Genomic DNA, 16866 nt, shown 5'->3' with positions numbered 1-16866 from the left:
AATCGCCTCTTTCTTAATGTTTGAAAAGATCACTAGATCGTCTTAGTTTGATAATATTTATATTTTTTACTTTTTCCTATGTTCTAATTACTTTTTGCAGCACAATATTGAACAGTCCTCTCTCACTCTTTCTGATTGTATAAAACTCTTTCTACATTTACCTATAGATCGCATATTTTCTGGTAATTACAAATTTGATCATCATTCGTCCGCTCTTAGGCATTTGTAAGAAACAGCTGAAAATAAAATATTTACATGTATGACGGTAAAAATTAGGCACAAAATTTGCAAGGAATAATGTCCCACCCTGAGAAAAGCTTATTTTGATAACAGCGATTATAGTTCTAAAAGATCTTTCAAAATTTATTGTAAATGAAACGATTATACTGGCGTAGTAAAATTTATGAATATAAAAGTTCGTTTTCGGCCACATAACAAACGTACATCTGAACTTATTACATGAACTTGAAAGAAATAGAAAATAAGATTACTTTCGCTTTAGTTTCTAGATGCAAAGCAATGCAATAGTATTACGCTTATCGCATTTATTGACTTTCATTTGCTCAGCTAGCGATGTAGATAAGGAGCACAACATAACCTAGTTTATTGTGAATTCAAAAATACTCAACGCAAAGGAAATAATTGTCGTTTGCAAACAAAGTAAAGTAGTCAGTGTAATGAATGATTGAAATAATGGTAATAATAATACTCCCACATACATTCTCATTGAGATGGGTACTATTCTGGAGCCTCGCTTTTGCTGTTGTGCAGGAGGCCTGCTTGAAACCCACAAAACCTTACATGTTACTTCCGTGTACTGTGTGTTAACTGTTCCATATAAGCAAATACCATTTACGAAAATAAGAAGGCATTCGTAAATCCTTCCTCATACTACATCAAGTGCTTCGATAACGGTTGTAGAAAGTTCAAAACTGTTGCGCAAGGATTTTTCTGATATCAACGCTATCTCGTAGGTCTCTTGAGAACCCAAGGTTAGACATAAGTATTTAAACGGCTGGTCCAATACAACCAAATAATTCAGACTAACATGGAGCTCTCAACAGGTCTTAAGTTTGCCTTCCTGGTAAGTGAGATTGATGGGACTTGATCAGACAATATGTGGTTGTGTTTATATTTCTCGTTATGTTGCAAACTTTAACACCTAGGTAATTAAAGCTAGAATAATTCCAGAGTTACGCTAACGTAAGGGAATGAATAGTTCCAGAATTTATCAGAACTGCGATAGCAAAAATTTAATCTGTTGTAGAGGAAAATATGAGATGGTAGGGTGGTCCTCTGGCTGTTAGCGTCATATCTGTCTGCAATAATAATTTAGATATTGTATAATTTGCCACAGAAAGCACTAAACAAGGCCAAATAAATCGGTTTCTTCCTTAGAAAGTAATCAGTTCTTCTATGTCCACCACTATCATTCAGAAAGTGAAGTAAGAACTCGGTCGTTGTCTAATGGATTGCTCCTGTGAAAAACTTCTTTGGTTCGGTAAAGTAATTTCTCTCATATGAAAAGTTAGTTCGAATATAATGAAATTGCGATATAAGAGTGCTTAAAATTTCCTGTTGCTTTTCGCACCCACAATTATTATACCTAATGCTGTTAACACTCTTATTGACAGCCAGAACTAATATTCATTTGTAATGAGATAATACATTACATGGGAAGATAGTTTAGATGACCCAGTCGCACCAAAAGGTATTAAAATATTGCATCAATTGGTTTTAGATACTTTTTAGGAAATGTTGAGCTAACTCATTTGGAACAAGAAGACGAATTATCTCACTGAAGATTGTATGTTAATATGAATTAATGTAAACATAAACATGAAAGTCTCTATTTTTTACTGGAAACCTTGATTACACAAAATATTAGTCCAGAGTCGGTATTCCACAGGTCAGATGCTTTTGATTGATATGCATAAAAATGATATTCCCTTTATTTTAATTTCGGTAATAAGAACATACCTATTATTTATTTGCGTATCTAGAACTACCATTCTGATCTCAACCTGGTTCACTCAGTAACTTATAAACCTGGTTCACATGCATGTCCAACTGGCACAATGTGAAAGCTTCCCTTTTATATTCAGATTCAGTCGACCGTAATGAACATTTTTTCACTGTAAATTAATAATACATTAACTAATTATTGGGTTCGCATGCCGCAAAAATTACATATGCATCTGACAGCATGCTTAAGTGATATGAATGTCATGCTCGCGAAATATACTGGGGCCACTGAAACTCCAATAGAGTGTCAGGGCAATAAACAGAGTATCCGAAGTTCTACATACATTTTAGTGGTTGATGATACCAACAAAAATAACCTGAAAACCTGGAGCGAAGCTCTTCTAGACGAAACACCGACCGGAAACATTATAAAGACAAGTAATGTGTCCACAAAAGATGTCGATCTCAAAATTTACATTCGACCTCGGGAATACAAGCACTAATAAAATGTAACTACTACGTGTTTTCAATGTGTTCAGGGTTTTGTATTTTCACCGACAAGAAATTTCAGTGCACCAAAAACGAGAACTTAATTAGTCCCTGTACATTGTCAAATATATCATAAACAGTAGCCCATATACAGGCTAGGTAACATATTTTTCCAAATGAACAGTGGTATTAAGTTATGGTAACAACACATAATCATTGGAGTGACCGAATCATGAGCCACACTGAAAGTGGTGTGGGCTGTTATGAAATACATTATAGAGCTCATGCCATTCTCTTTTGCAGCTGCTGTGTGCTGCCCATGCCAGCGCGGCTCTCGGCAAGCTGCCATGGTGGCTCAGACACGATCAACGGGGAGTCTGCACAGCGGCTAGCGAGATTATCTGCAGTGACGACTGTTCACAGGTGAGTTTGCTGTTTCAGACGGTGTGGTGATTGGTAAGGCTCACTCTCTTTCAAAGAGACGGCCACCTCAGTTGCCTGTGACCTGCTGCTCTGTGTGATTAACCAGCTAGGAGCGGCCACCTCGCTTGTTTATGCGACGACACTGTTGCTTCTGAACTTCTTTATTCAAGTTAGTAGATGTAATGACATAACCCATTTGTACGATCATTAGTAGACTAGCTAGCTGTTGCTAAGTTCAGCAACATAAGCAATTTCTCCGATGTACAGCTGTCGAACTATACCTACCTTGTCGAGCGATGGTAATGCGTCACAGCGCATGGCAAAATTGCAACAATCGATCATTGATAGCTGGTCGCATGGAAATTCCAGGCAATCTGACGCACTGCATTCGATTCGTGCATGAAACAGAGCCATACTGCGTGCACGAATCGCATGGCTGTTAGGAACGGTATGTGGTAATATGGTTACGGTGTGTTTTTCCGTTTATCAAGCATGGTTCTGCAGTTTTGTTTCGTCTCGTTTTGCCCCCACTGAGCTAGAAATTTACGTTAGAATTAACAGTTATCAAGGGACCACGACTACTCTGTAAAGCGAAGTGGATGGTGGAGGTCCCATTCGTATTGAGAAGTAATAGTAAATACACCCTGCAGTGATTAGCATTTTGAAGCTTGTGCTATAGAAGTGAATCGACGTGAAGCTCACAGCTAAGTCGCGATACACTGGGATTTGTCTTATGGTTTTGTGCTATTTAAGAAATAATAATATGCATTATTAAAGTTTTTAATTTCTAAACAGAATGACATACTTACCCACTGTAATTTTAACATGAAATTTTAATTTAGGTGTTCAGGGCAAATATATTAGTTATACTCAAGTCCATCATCATTTCATGTAATCTAATTCTCCTTCACGCAATTTATAACAAGAATTTTCGGTAATCAGTAGTGCTGCTATTAACAAATGTCTGTAGACACATTGAGTAAAGTGTGTAAATACTTCCAGCTAAACCAGGAGACTAACGAATAAAAAAGGAATTGAGGGCCTATAAACGCAAAATGAGATAACACAACCCATTTGGTGGCAGTGAAAAATGTAACATATTCTGTAAAGCAACCTGCAGTTGCCAAGAAAACCGTTTAAAAACAAGATTAACAAATTACATTTCTCTATTTTTAATTTAGGTTTTGTAGGCATTGCTAGAGATACAGAAATCGACTACAACTACTACTTAACACTGCAGTTCATTTTCCATAGCAGAACTTCTCAACACATTGAAAATGCTTGAGAAACGACTCGTGTGTTGTGTGCAGAGGCGAGCGACCGACTGCTGGAGATATCGCATGCGAAGGATGGTTGCGACCTGTTACATGCATATCATTAAGATATTTGTGTAATTCAACACTCATACGGCTATTTCTGATTAAACAGATTTCCAATTTAGAGCACTGGCTTTTTACGACCTTCGGAACCGTTTACATTCAAAGAAACTGTGACTATTCTTGGCATTTTTGTGTTTATTCTTATATGAAGTTCACTGAACTTTTGAAAATGTCAAAGCTACCTCATGTTGTAAATGGAGCTGTTATATTACGTGACTTTTTTTCACCTGTCTTCTGATTGGCTTGATGAGGCCTGCCACGAATTTCTCTCCAGCGCTAACCTCTTCATCTCAGAGTAGCACTTGCAACCTACGTCTCAATTATTTGCTGGAGGTATTCCAGTCTCTGTCGTCCTCTACGGCTTCTAAACTCCATAGCCCTCTCACATACCGTGGTGGTTATTCCCTGCTGCCGTAACACATGTCCCACCATCAGTGTTTTCCCTACGGTCCTTTCCTCGCCGATTCTGCAGATAATCTCTTCATTCCTTGTCTCATCATCCGATCTACTTTTCAACACTATTCTTTAGCACCACATCTCAAACGCACCAACTCTCTTCTGTGCTAAAAACATACATTCTCAGAAATATCTTCCTCAAATTAAGAACTACAGGGTGTTTCAAAAACGACCGGTATATTTGAAACGGCAATACCAACTAAACGAGCAGCGATAGAAATACACCGTTTGTTGCAATATGCTTGGGACAACCGTACATTTTCAGGCAGACAAACTTTCGAAATTACAGTAGTTACAATTGTCAACAACAGATGGCGCTGCGATCTGGGAAACTCTATAGTACGCTATTTTCCACATATCCACCATGCGTAGCAATAATATGGCGTAGTCTCTGAATGAAATTACCCGAAACCTTTGACGACGTGTCTGGCGGAATGGCTTCACATGCAGATGAGATGTACTGCTTCAGCTGTTCAATTGTTTCTGGATTCTGGCGGTACACCTGGTCTTTCAAGTGTCCCCACAGAAAGAAGTCACAGGGGTTCATGTATGGCGAATAGGGAGGCCAATCCACGCCGTCTCCTGTATATTTCGGATAGCCCAAAGCAATCACACGATCATCGAAATATTCATTCAGGAAATTAAAGACGTCGGCCGTGCGATGTGGCCGGGCACCATCTTGCATAAACCAAGAGGTGTTCGCAGTGTCGTCTCAGGCAGTTTGTACCGCCACAAATTCTTGAAGAATGTCCAGATAGCGTGATGCAGTAATCGTTTCGGATATGAAAAATGGACCAATGATTCCTTTGGAAGAAATGGCGGCCCAGACCAGTACTTTTTGAGGGTGCAGGGACGATGGGACTGCAATATGGGGCTCTTCTGTTTCCCATATGCGCCAGTTCTGTTTATTGACGAAGCCGTCCAGGTAAAAATAAGCTTCGTCAGTAAACCAAATGCTGCCCACATGCATATCGCCGTCATCAGTCCTGTGCACTATATCGTTAGCGAATGTCTCTCGTGCAGCAATGGTAGCGGCCCTGAGGAGTTGCCGCGTTTGAATTTTGTATGGATAGAGGTGAAAACTCTGGCGCATGAGACGATACGTGGACGTTGGCGTCATTTGCACCGCAGCTGCAACACGGCGAACGGAAACCCGAGGCCGCTGTTGGATCACCTGCTGCAATAGCTGTGCATTGCCCTCTGTGGTTGCTGTACGCGGTCGCCCTACCTCTCCAGCACGTTCATCCGTCACGTTCCCAGTCCGTTGAAATTTTTCAAACAGATCCTTTATTGTATCGCTTTTCGGTCCTTTGGTTACATTAAACCTGCGTTGAAAACTTCGTCTTGTTGCAACAACACTGTGTTCTAGGCGGTGGAATTCCAACACCAGAAAAATCCTCTGTTCTAAGGAATAAACCATGTTGTCCACAGCACACTTGCACGTTGTGAACAGCACACACGTACAGCAGAAAGACGACGTACAGAATGGCGCACCCACAGACTGCGTTGTCTTCTATCTCTTTCACATCACTTGCAGCGTCATCTGTTGTTGAAAATTGTAACTACTGTAATTTCGAAAGTTTGTCCGCCTGAAATGTACTGTTGTCCCAAGCATATTGCAACAAACGGTGTATTTCTATCGCTGCTCGTTTAGTTTTTATTGCCGTTTCAAATATACCGGTCATTTTTGAAACACCCTGTATGTTTGACAGCAGTAGACTTCTGTTGGCTAAGAATGTTCTCGTTGCTCGTGTTTGCCTGCTTTTTATGTCGTCCTCGGTTCGTCTGTCATGGGTTGCTTCCAAGGTTGGTTGATTGGATTGGGGAAGGAGACCAGTCAGTGAGGTCATCGGTCTCATCGGATTAGGGAAGGACGGGGAAGGAAGTCGGCCGTGCCCTTTGAAAGGAACCATCCCGGCATTTGCCTGGAGCGATTTAGGGAAATCACGGAAAACCTAAATCGGGATGGCCGGACGCGGGATTGAATGCTTCCAAGGTGGCAGAACTTCCAAGGTAGCAGAGTGCCTTAGCTTCTTCTACTTCTTGAGTACCGGTTATTAGTTTCTTGCTATTCTCATTTGTATGTCTCCCAGCACTTTGCCTTTTTACTGTTTACTTTCAATCCAGATTCTGTACTGATTAGACTGTTCGTTCCGTTAAACAGATCCTGTAATACTTGTTCACTTTCACTGAGGAGAGCAATGTCACCAGTTAATATTATCATTCATATACTTTCAACCTGAATTTTAATCCCACTCTTGAACTTTTTTCTCTCCCTCAGTGGCTTTTCACTGTATAGATTTAACAGTAGCGGCGAAAGACTGCATCTGTGTCTTAGACCCTTTTTAATCGGAGCATTTCGTTCTTGTTTCAACCTGTCTCATAGTTCCCTCTTGATTCTTGTACAAATTGTATAATGCCCGTCTTTCACTGAATCTTACGTCTAATATCTCCAAATTTCGATCATCTTGAAAGATTTTACATTTTCAAAAGCTTTTTCGAGATACACAACTCCTTTGAGCGTATTCTGATTTTACTCCTGTTTTCCTTTCATTGTCAAGCGCAACGTCACGTCTACCTCTCTGGTGCCTTTATCTTTCCTAAGGCCAAATTGATCGTCATGTAACATATCATCTTTTCCATTGTTCTGTACCTAATTCTTGTCAGCAACTTGGATGCATGAAATGTTAAGCTGCTTGTGCGATAGTTTGTGTACCTGACTGCCCTTTTATCTTTGGAGTTGTGTACATAATTTTACAGAACGTCTAGTGGTATGTCGCCACTCTCTTAGGATCTACACACCAACTTGAATAGCCGTTTTGTTGCTATTTGTCCCATTGATTAGAAAATGAGGTTGAATGTTATCTATCCATCTGCTTTACTTGATCTCAAGTCTTCAAGAGTTCTTTGAAATTCCGATTGGATTCACTATGTTTACCTTTTCGATTCCAGTTTATATTTCTATCAAGTCATCAGGCACGTCTTCCCTTCTCGGACGCCTTCGATGTACTCTTTCCACTAATCAATTCTTTCCTCTGCGTTCAACAGTGGGATTCTCATTTCTAATGTTACCATCCTTGCCTTTAATTAAAAGGGAAGCTAAATTCTTTTGCATCATTCATAATTTGACCAAGCTGGCAACGACTACGTAACAAATTTCGTGTTGGCCGTAGATCTGTAAGGACAGAAGGTAATATCTGAAATTCAATACATGTGGGAAGGCATCTGGTCTTCATGTAACACCTGATAACCTAAGCAGAGTTGTGCTGGCTTGAGCTACCCTTAGAGCATACTGTGGATCACCTGTTGAATCACGCTACAACTGTATTACTTTCAGTAATGTACGAACAAAGAAGATTAAGCCTTTGGGAATTGTCTTTTGATTTTTAAAAAGTATATATTTCTGCCTGAGGCCACTGAAGTGGCACCGTTACTGGTTTAGACTTATTAACAGGCCATAATCCAATGATCTGAATACGTTACACACTAATTCGTGGACGGAAGAGGTCTGGAGAGGACCGCTGAGGCTTAAATGTATAGTACCCAAAAATGATCCCGAAATCGTGTGCAGAGACCTTACCTACCGAGATTCCGCACTGAAATGGGCAACAGTATGATAATCTTTTTTGTTTTACTCAGTTCTAAGTCTTGTGATAGTTATAAGGTGTCACTGTAGAAGTCTGTGAACAGATATATGATATCGTTACTGAAAAGGATTGAGACTTAGCTATCAATAATTATCTCTACGACTTTCACTAAGATACTCATTATGGAATAATTCGCCCTTGATAACAGTGAAGCTGAATTTTGGATACGACGAGAATTTTGAACAAACTTAGCAGTTCCTTTTTTTGAAGGAAATTTCGCGATCGAGAATTCTCTTCACCCTCAACGAATGACCGTGTGGCGTGCAATGACCAGTCACGTAATAATAGTTGCGGTATTCCTTGATGTCAGTGAACGGTACGTGAAAGTTTTGGAACATTGTTCAAAGTGAACCTGATTTCGACAAGGTGTGGTTCATGCGAGACGGAGCTCCATCCTATCGAAGCAGGAGAGTATTTGATGTCCTGGAAGAGCTTTTGGCGCTGGAGTAGGAGTCCACTAGCAAGAGCCTCGATTAGCAGCCATATTCTCCGGATCTGGACACATGCGACTCCTTTTTGAGGGGCAATGTTAAAGACAAGGTATACAACAATAGCCCCAAAACCACACTGAGCTGAAAACAGCCATTCAGGCGGTCATAGTCAGTATCGATGTTTCGACACCTCAGCGGGTGAAGCAGAATTTCGCTATTCGTCTGCGCCTCACCAACGCCAATGATGACAGGCATATCGAATATGTCACAACCTAAATCCGAATATCTGTTGCGACGTTTACATGTTGAATAAAGTGTGTCCATGCCGTAGTGTGCAACAATTTTTTTTTATAGTTCAGCAACTACCACCAGCAGACAAACTTGTAGGCGGCGCAACCACAGGCATGAGTATTCATCTTGGGTATTAATGAGCGCTTCAGCTGTATTTTGTTTTCCTTGCCGTCAGTATGACAGAGCACGGAGCCGCGTCCCATGTGCGCGGTTCCATATAGATCGGAGAAGCGATCACTATGGTACGATTTGTTTTGGATCCAGCCACTAAATTGGAATCTGGCATATCGTCGTCTAGTGATTTTTTGTTTCGACGGAAAGCGAGTGTTGGGAAAAAAGATTACGAACTTTTGGGCTCTAATACCTTAATCATGTTTTCACCTGAAGATGTGCGTTATACCGCCACAAAACAGGTAGTAGTAGAGTAATAAGGGACCAATGTGCGTGTGTGTGTGTGTGTGTGTGTGTGTGTGTGTGTGTGTGTGTGTGTGTGTGTGTGTGTTTGTAGTGTCAGTGCGCATGCACACCAGACGCGAAATCTTACGCGAATCAGCGAAATGCCGCAGGAAATGAGGATAATCGGGAAAGGGTGAATAAGTTGAGAATTTGAGTCTGACGAGCGGCGTTCTAGGGTAATTCGTGCAGCTAAGAGGACAGTTTTGTCTGGTTGGCGTAGTGGCCAGGGCGTCTACATACTGAGCAGGAGACCTGTGTTCGAATCCCTGCCAGCCAGAAACTTCTCCCATTGATTTAAATCAGCGTCCACTATCAGCCAACATCTTTAATTCCTTTGTGTCCTGAAGGCAGTTTCATTGCGCAGGTTTTGCACTTTGTGCATGTATAAAATAAAAAAACAGCTGTTATTTTATTATGTTTCTACATGTCTTCAAAGTAAGTTGCTCTTTTCGTGCAGGTGCTGGTGTGTTTGGGCGATGGTTCAGGCGGCTTCTACGCCACGGTGGTGGCAGTGTGCGACTCCAGCGCGGATCAGAAGTGCAGCGCAGAGCAGGCTGCCTGCGTCGCGTCAGCGGACTCTGAGTGCCACTCTTCCCTGCCCGGAGAGGACTTCACGTGCCACGGCATCGGATCCTTCCCTGACCCGTACAACTGCCAGACGTACCACATCTGCACTGAGGTCAACGCAGGTTCTCAACCCCAAACATGCTCCGGCACTTCAGCGTACAACCCTCTGAAAGCAGACTGCAGGTGAGCATCTATTTTACTGCTCCAAGAACACCTCTCCATCCCAGAATACTTTCAAGGATTCTTTTCATTGTGAGGAAGACATTTTGTACTCTTTATTGTGGTCTTTAGTCCGAAGACGTGTTTGATGAGACTCTTCCTGCTGCTCTCCTTTTCTCTGCAAGTTTCCTCGTCTCTGCTTGACTACTGTAGCCTACATCGATTTGAACATTTATACTGTGGCTGGTCTCTTCTAAAATTTTTATCTTTCGACTTCCGTGCATTAACAATCTGGCGGTTACCTAGTGTTTCAGAGTGTGTTCTATCACCTCTTCCCTTCTTTTAATCAGTTTATGCATTACATTTATTATCTCACTACATTTCAGTACTTCTTCAATAGTTATGTGATGTACCTATCGAATCTGTGGCACTCTTCTCTAACCTCACATTTCAAAACACGCTATCCTCTTCTTATTTAAATTGTTTATATTTGATGTATCATTTCCATACAAGGCTACACTCCAGACTAATTCCTTCAGAAAGGCTTCCGAAGTCGGGGAAGTGCAGTTGCAAGTTGTCTTAGTAAATAAAAGAGGATTATTTGACTGTGCAGCTGTTTGCTTTACTTCCTGGTTATTCCTTTTGCATGTATAACCTCTCTATATGAGGTTAAATCCTTATACCAGCACCGAGGTCGTTGAAGGTAATTTACAGCAAAGCGGTGTGGCGAAAGAACCGACAAGGATGCGACTATATACCTCGAATAGCACGGAAACAGATAAACAACACATCGTTATTTAGCTTTGTCAGATCGGAAGGCAGGCGATCTGTTATGTTAAAATGTGTGGATAAAAATCCTACGTGAAAATCTCTAAAATTCCTTTACTGATTACTGTTTTCAGCTCACTGACGAGATATCCTTTGTCCAACAAATATTATTACTTAATTCGTGGTGCTTCAGCCACCAGGCGTTACACATCGTCATGATCTATTGAGATGAATCGCTATTGTAGTCACGTACACAGCTAAGTAGGTCGACATGATTACGTAATTTAAAACCTTAGCCAGATACCCACATTTTAAAATAAACAAAAGAAATAAAGTTTACTGTAATGAAAATAATTGCATGCTGGGTGATGAAAGCATGACCAATCGAGATATGAAGAAAGGGGTGAGAAAGGAAAATTATGGTTTAACGTTTCGTGGACGACGATGTTAAAGACGGTGCAGAACGACAATGTGTGGTAAGATTGGGAAGAATCTCAGCTGTATTCTTTCCAGAGGAACTTTCCTACCATTTGCCTAAAGCGATTTAGAGACACCATGGAAAATCTATAACTGGATGGCTGACGTGGCATTCAAACCCGGTTCTTCCGAATGTGGGTCCACTGTCGCTAATACTGTGCTGTCTCGCTTGATATGAAAAAAGGAATACTGCCAACGGATGATAGTATATCAGTGAAAATTATTAGAAGTGGAAGAATAATAAAACAAAACGAGCTTACAAAATTACGGTATGTGCGCCAAGCAACACAATTCACCAAAAATTCCCAACTACAGCACAGGAAGAAACTTACGCTTTTAATCAAACGAACAAGCTCCCTTTAGAAGCTGATACAGCTGAGTAATTTTAAAAACTTTTGGGTCACTTCAATAAAATGTGTGATAAGTGCTATCATTAGATAATGACATAGCGATTCCTAAACGAATAGTATCAAAATCCTTTCCAGGATATAAAATATTTTGTGGTGTTATTTTGCATTTTTTGCAGTATTCTCCATACCTACAGGAAACTACAGTTTCACAATCTCTGAATTAATGCTTCTAATGTGATGTGGTCCGTCACTCTTTTAAATCAAATCTTGCTCTATGTTGACAGCCTGACGACATCCGACCGAGTTTGCACGGAAGGCCCCATCACGCCTTGTACGCAGCTGGGACAGGTGGGCATTGTCCCAGAGAACCCAGCCATTTACTACATCTGCATACAGAAGGGAGATGGCATGTCTCCGGAAATGTACAGGTGTCCTGGCAGTCAGATCTTCGATGTTGCCACTGCTGCGTAAGTATCCATAGCCTGCAGTGTAAACATACGCTCATTTATTGGCAAACATTGCGCCATTGTTACAATCGAATTTTTTTCACTTGTTGGCAGAGAGGATTTTAAAGGAGAGTATAAACACGTTTTTCTATAACCATTTACTGAGGAACTATTCCAGAATCCTTCAATAAAGTCACGCATGAGCTATGCACCGAATTAAAATTGTCTGGAAAGTTTCCTTCGTAATACTGGTTTTGGCCATCACTGCTCGATATACAATGAGGTGACAAAAATCATTGGGTACCTCCTAATATCGGCGCAGCGCAGCAGCTCGACGCGGCATGGACTCAACAAGTAGTTCGAAGTCGCTTTCATAAATATTGAACCTTGCTGTGTCTACAGTATAGCCGTCCATAATTGCGAAAGTGGATTTTGAGCACAAATTGACCACTCGATTAGGTCACAACTGATCGACGGGTAGCCGAACCATTCGCTTGAACTGCTCAGAGTTCTTCAAACCAGTCACAGAAAAACTGTGACCTTGTGACATAGCATACTGTCCTCCACAAATTCCATCGTTATTTGGGAACGTGAAAACCATGAATGGCTGCAGATTGTGTCCAAGTAGCCGTTTACAGTCAATGATCAGTTCAGTTGGACCAGAAGACCCAGTCTGTTCCATGTCAACACAGCCAACTTTGTTATGGAGCCGTCACAAACATGCACAAGCCTTGTCCACAACCTGAGTCCATGATTTCGTGGGGTCTATGGGGCATTCGGACCCTATCAGCAGCTCTACCAATTGAAATTGAGACTCATCTGACAAGGCCACCGATTTCCAGCCCTCTGGTGTCCGACCGATATGATCACGAGTCCAAGAAAGGAGATGCAGGTGATGCGTTGTTAACGAAGGCACTGGCGTTTGTCATCTGCTGCCGTAGGCCGTTAACGGAAAATTTCGCTTCACTGTCCTAAAACATAACTACGTCACGCGTCCTACGTTGATTTTTGTGATTATTTCACGCGTTGTTGCTTGTCTGGTAGCACTGCCAACTACACAAAAAACGCTCATATTCTCGGTCGTTAAGAGAAGGGCCTCGGCCAATGCCTTGCCGGCGGTAGGAGATAAATGTCTGAAATCTGGCGTTCTCTCCTCACTCTTGACGTGTGGATCTCGGAATATTGAATTCCATAACGATTTCCGAAATGGAATGTCCCATGCATGTAGCTCCATCTACCATTCCGCATTCGAAGACTCTTACTTAACGCCGTGCGGATATAATTACATCTTAAACCTAATCATATGAATCGATTGAGTACAAATGATGGCTCTTCCAGTACACTGCCCTTTTATACCTTGCATACGCGACACTATCGCCATCTGTATACGTGCATATCGCTATCCCATGACTTATTGCGTCAACGTACACCGTGTGGAAAAAACCGAAGCACCTAGAATGGAGCGAGATGACGAAATTAAACTTAAAAAGTTCATAGGGTATGTGATGTTCTTTCGGAGATTACAAAGTAAGAACTTTACAGTATGGCCCCAACTAACCCCAACTTCCCTTCTGGCTTGGATTCATTCACTGATTCGTTGGGGGAAGATGCCTTAAAGCGACTGTATCCTCTTCTGAGGCAAGCTGACCAACGATCTTGATATCCTGGGTACTGCCACTGGGACGGACGTCGAATTCTTCCCTCAAATATTGTTTGGTGGAAAAATCTGTGAATCGTGATGACCACGAGAATACCTCAACATCACGGAGACAATTGATATAGACATGTACCGAGTATGAACATCTATTGTCCTGTTGACAAATGGCACCCAGATGTTGTCGCTTGACAGGTAACACAATAGGTTGCAGGTTGTCTGTGTTGTACCACTGTGTCGTCAGCATTCCCTCAATTACCACCAGTCGTGTTCTGAAGTCATACTCAATGGCCTCCCACAAGACGATGGCAGATGTCCCTCTCCAGTGCCTCTGCAATACTTTGGAAGAGAGATCTCTACTGAGAGTTGGACAGGCTGAAGCACAGTGTAGCAGGAATCCATTACCAGTTCTCTGATATCAGGCGCCCATATGAAATGGTTGCGTTGTAGTCTGTGCACAATACGGCGATCTTCGCTTGTGGTGGTCATATGTGGTCGACCAGGATCTTGAAAGCGAGTATTCCTACCCTCGCATATCCATTAGGGTCAAAGTTGGGCCACTGTCACATATGAATACCTCACAAATCTGGATGTAACATAATGCAACAAGCCGGCCAACAGGCCAATCTCGCCTAGCACCATGTGTAATCGTCGTACAAGTTCAAAGCTGTATGAGGATATAGAGATTTATAATTCCGACGGTTTCATGTCATTAGTTAATGTGAACACCGGGTCGATTGCACTGACAAACCGCAATCGATATTGTCCTCCGTTTCTTTTCAGCTGAGGTCACATTCCACCTTTTAATGATCTCGAACAGCTTAAAGCCAAGATTAGGCGCCCGCCTTCCTTTACCGCTAACGGAGTGATTACGTTATCCGATTTCCCACATACATTATCTTGTAGAATCGAGATGGAGTATAAAGCTGTTTACGTAAAATAATGTTATATTGTAACTTCTAGTAACAAAAAGTTTCTTTATAATTACATTGGAAACTTAATTAGTATTTTAACTGTGTTTATGCTACTACCTACGTACCGTTTCCATTGATGCAAACTTACACTTCAACACGGCATGGGCCACCTAATTCAGAAAAGGCATAAACTTTTATTATTAATTCAAGGTGCCGTACGAGGTTCTAGGAAAATTATAGCACGCGATTAGGTGAATCTGTTACTGTGTCGTTAACTCTCAACATTTCTGTGCACACACATAGAAGCAGCTGTAGTTTTATCATGAGATAAAAATTAAATAATTACCTACTCATGTATTGTAACAATTTTATTTTTGTTTCTTGAGAAAGAGTGTTTCGCCTAATTATTTTAGGCATCTTCAGTAGTGTACAGTGGAAATAATTACTATAATTTTGAGTCGTTAAGTTTATTTATGAAGTCATGCTTTGTAGAATCTCCTTAGAAGCGTTATTTACAACTGTACAATCAAACTTACTTATATTCCTGCTATCTTCTATGTTCGTTCATTGTCTCTTATCACTTCTGGACTCAAACCTTTTCTAAGGTTTTCTTTTGTACTCGGTTACACTACTCTTTTAACAGCTAACTTGACGATACTGTACCCACAAAACAGCTCTGGATTAACATTCAGGGAAATTATATCATGATCTTTCTTTTTTGCGAATCTGTTTATGATATATACCTAGATGTAGTTTATAACTGAACTCCTTTCATGAGCTACTGAATGCCGCAAAAAATACATTTTTACAGTTAATACAGAATCGTTGCCCCTATTTCAGAAAACGCCACTTTCATATACTGAATCGCATTTGAAACGTTAGGTGTGTTATAACTCTAGCGTCGATGGAGATAGTACATAATTGGGCTTTATGCTGTGTGAAGAGGCAGCAGTTAGTTGAAGCTCGCACTTGTGCAGAGATATGGATGAAGTTCATCATGCCATATCATACAGCTCTCCAAGTTATCAGTGTAGTCATAAAAGTTTTTCTTTTGCAGCTGTATTGACTCCACCTTGAAGTAGAAGCGACCGTAAACAGTAGTACAGCCGTCAGCAAGCAACCGATAAGAGGATTCCAAGCACTCACCATGCTGACGTCATGAAGTACGTCTATCAAGTGGATTTGCACTGCCTGCATTGTTGATTTATCTCACATATCAAACCCACTGGGAGTGTGATTCACTCATATGAAGTACTTTTATCAGAACAAATGCCATATTTATTTAATTTTTATCTTTCAGTAGCTAAATTTACTAATTTCAGAAGAGTGTATATTTGAAGTCCAGATAATAAAATGTTTCATTAATTTTATATTTTCTTTGGCTGTGTTTATCAATGTTGCCATAAAATTTAAGAAATCAACACTATTGTGTCACGCTTTATTTTCTCCTACCAGAAACTGATTGCGCTTTTGGAAACAGACCCTATCACCAAACAAAATAGTTAACCAATTTGGGAAATTTAATTTCAGCAACAGGGATGATCAAACAGAAATTATTCACTGTTGAATGCAAGGAAATGCAACACACACTTACAAAGTTACACTGCTGTCCTTTAAAATTGCATCACCATAAAGGCGGCAAGCAATACACGTCCAAACAGCATAAACTGTCCTACGTCGTTGGATATGGACATGACTAGAGTTTCAGCACGAGCGCGCGACGTAAGTGAGATTTGCATCACCTATGTTGTACATACAAAGAAACAGTACACAGTGCGTTTGTCGTACCGAAAACGCGTTTTAATCTTGGTTGGTTGAGAGGAAATTGTGTTTAACCTCGCATAAGAAGGCGGAACATCTATCAACACCAGTGGATAGCGCATGGCTTATCGTGACTATCTTTCCATGATATTGCTGTTAAAGTAATACTGCTGCTAGCATTCGTGTGACGGTACAAGTGCCATTCGAAGAAGGAATCGATGGGTTGAGCAGAA

The 16866-nt window shown here is 40.9% G+C and overlaps 1 protein-coding gene across 1 annotated transcript; it reads left to right on the top strand.

Moving 5' to 3' along the window:
- The first annotated feature begins 864 nt into the window (after positions 1-864).
- Positions 865-16242, top strand: LOC126266895 (uncharacterized). Its single transcript, XM_049971563.1, has 5 exons — positions 865-1084; positions 2758-2877; positions 9995-10287; positions 12143-12325; positions 15930-16242. Exons 1-5 carry the CDS (start codon positions 1049-1051, stop codon positions 15952-15954), a joined length of 657 nt encoding a protein of 218 aa, XP_049827520.1. The 5' UTR covers positions 865-1048; the 3' UTR covers positions 15955-16242.
- Positions 16243-16866: the final 624 nt, after the last annotated feature.

Source organism: Schistocerca gregaria, chromosome 4, assembly GCF_023897955.1.
Source record: "Schistocerca gregaria isolate iqSchGreg1 chromosome 4, iqSchGreg1.2, whole genome shotgun sequence".
NCBI lineage: Eukaryota > Metazoa > Arthropoda > Insecta > Orthoptera > Acrididae > Schistocerca > Schistocerca gregaria.
Note: the sequence above shows the minus strand (reverse complement) of the source record. Positions and strands in the feature narration are given on the sequence as shown.

Coding starts and splice junctions, on each gene's coding strand:
- LOC126266895 (XM_049971563.1), top strand. CDS start 1,049: ATGGAGCTCTCAACAGGTCTTAAGTTTGCCTTCCTG. Junction 2,878..9,994: donor GCAGTGACGACTGTTCACAG/GTGAGTTTGCTG, acceptor CTTTTCGTGCAG/GTGCTGGTGTGTTTGGGCGA. Junction 10,288..12,142: donor CCTCTGAAAGCAGACTGCAG/GTGAGCATCTAT, acceptor CTATGTTGACAG/CCTGACGACATCCGACCGAG.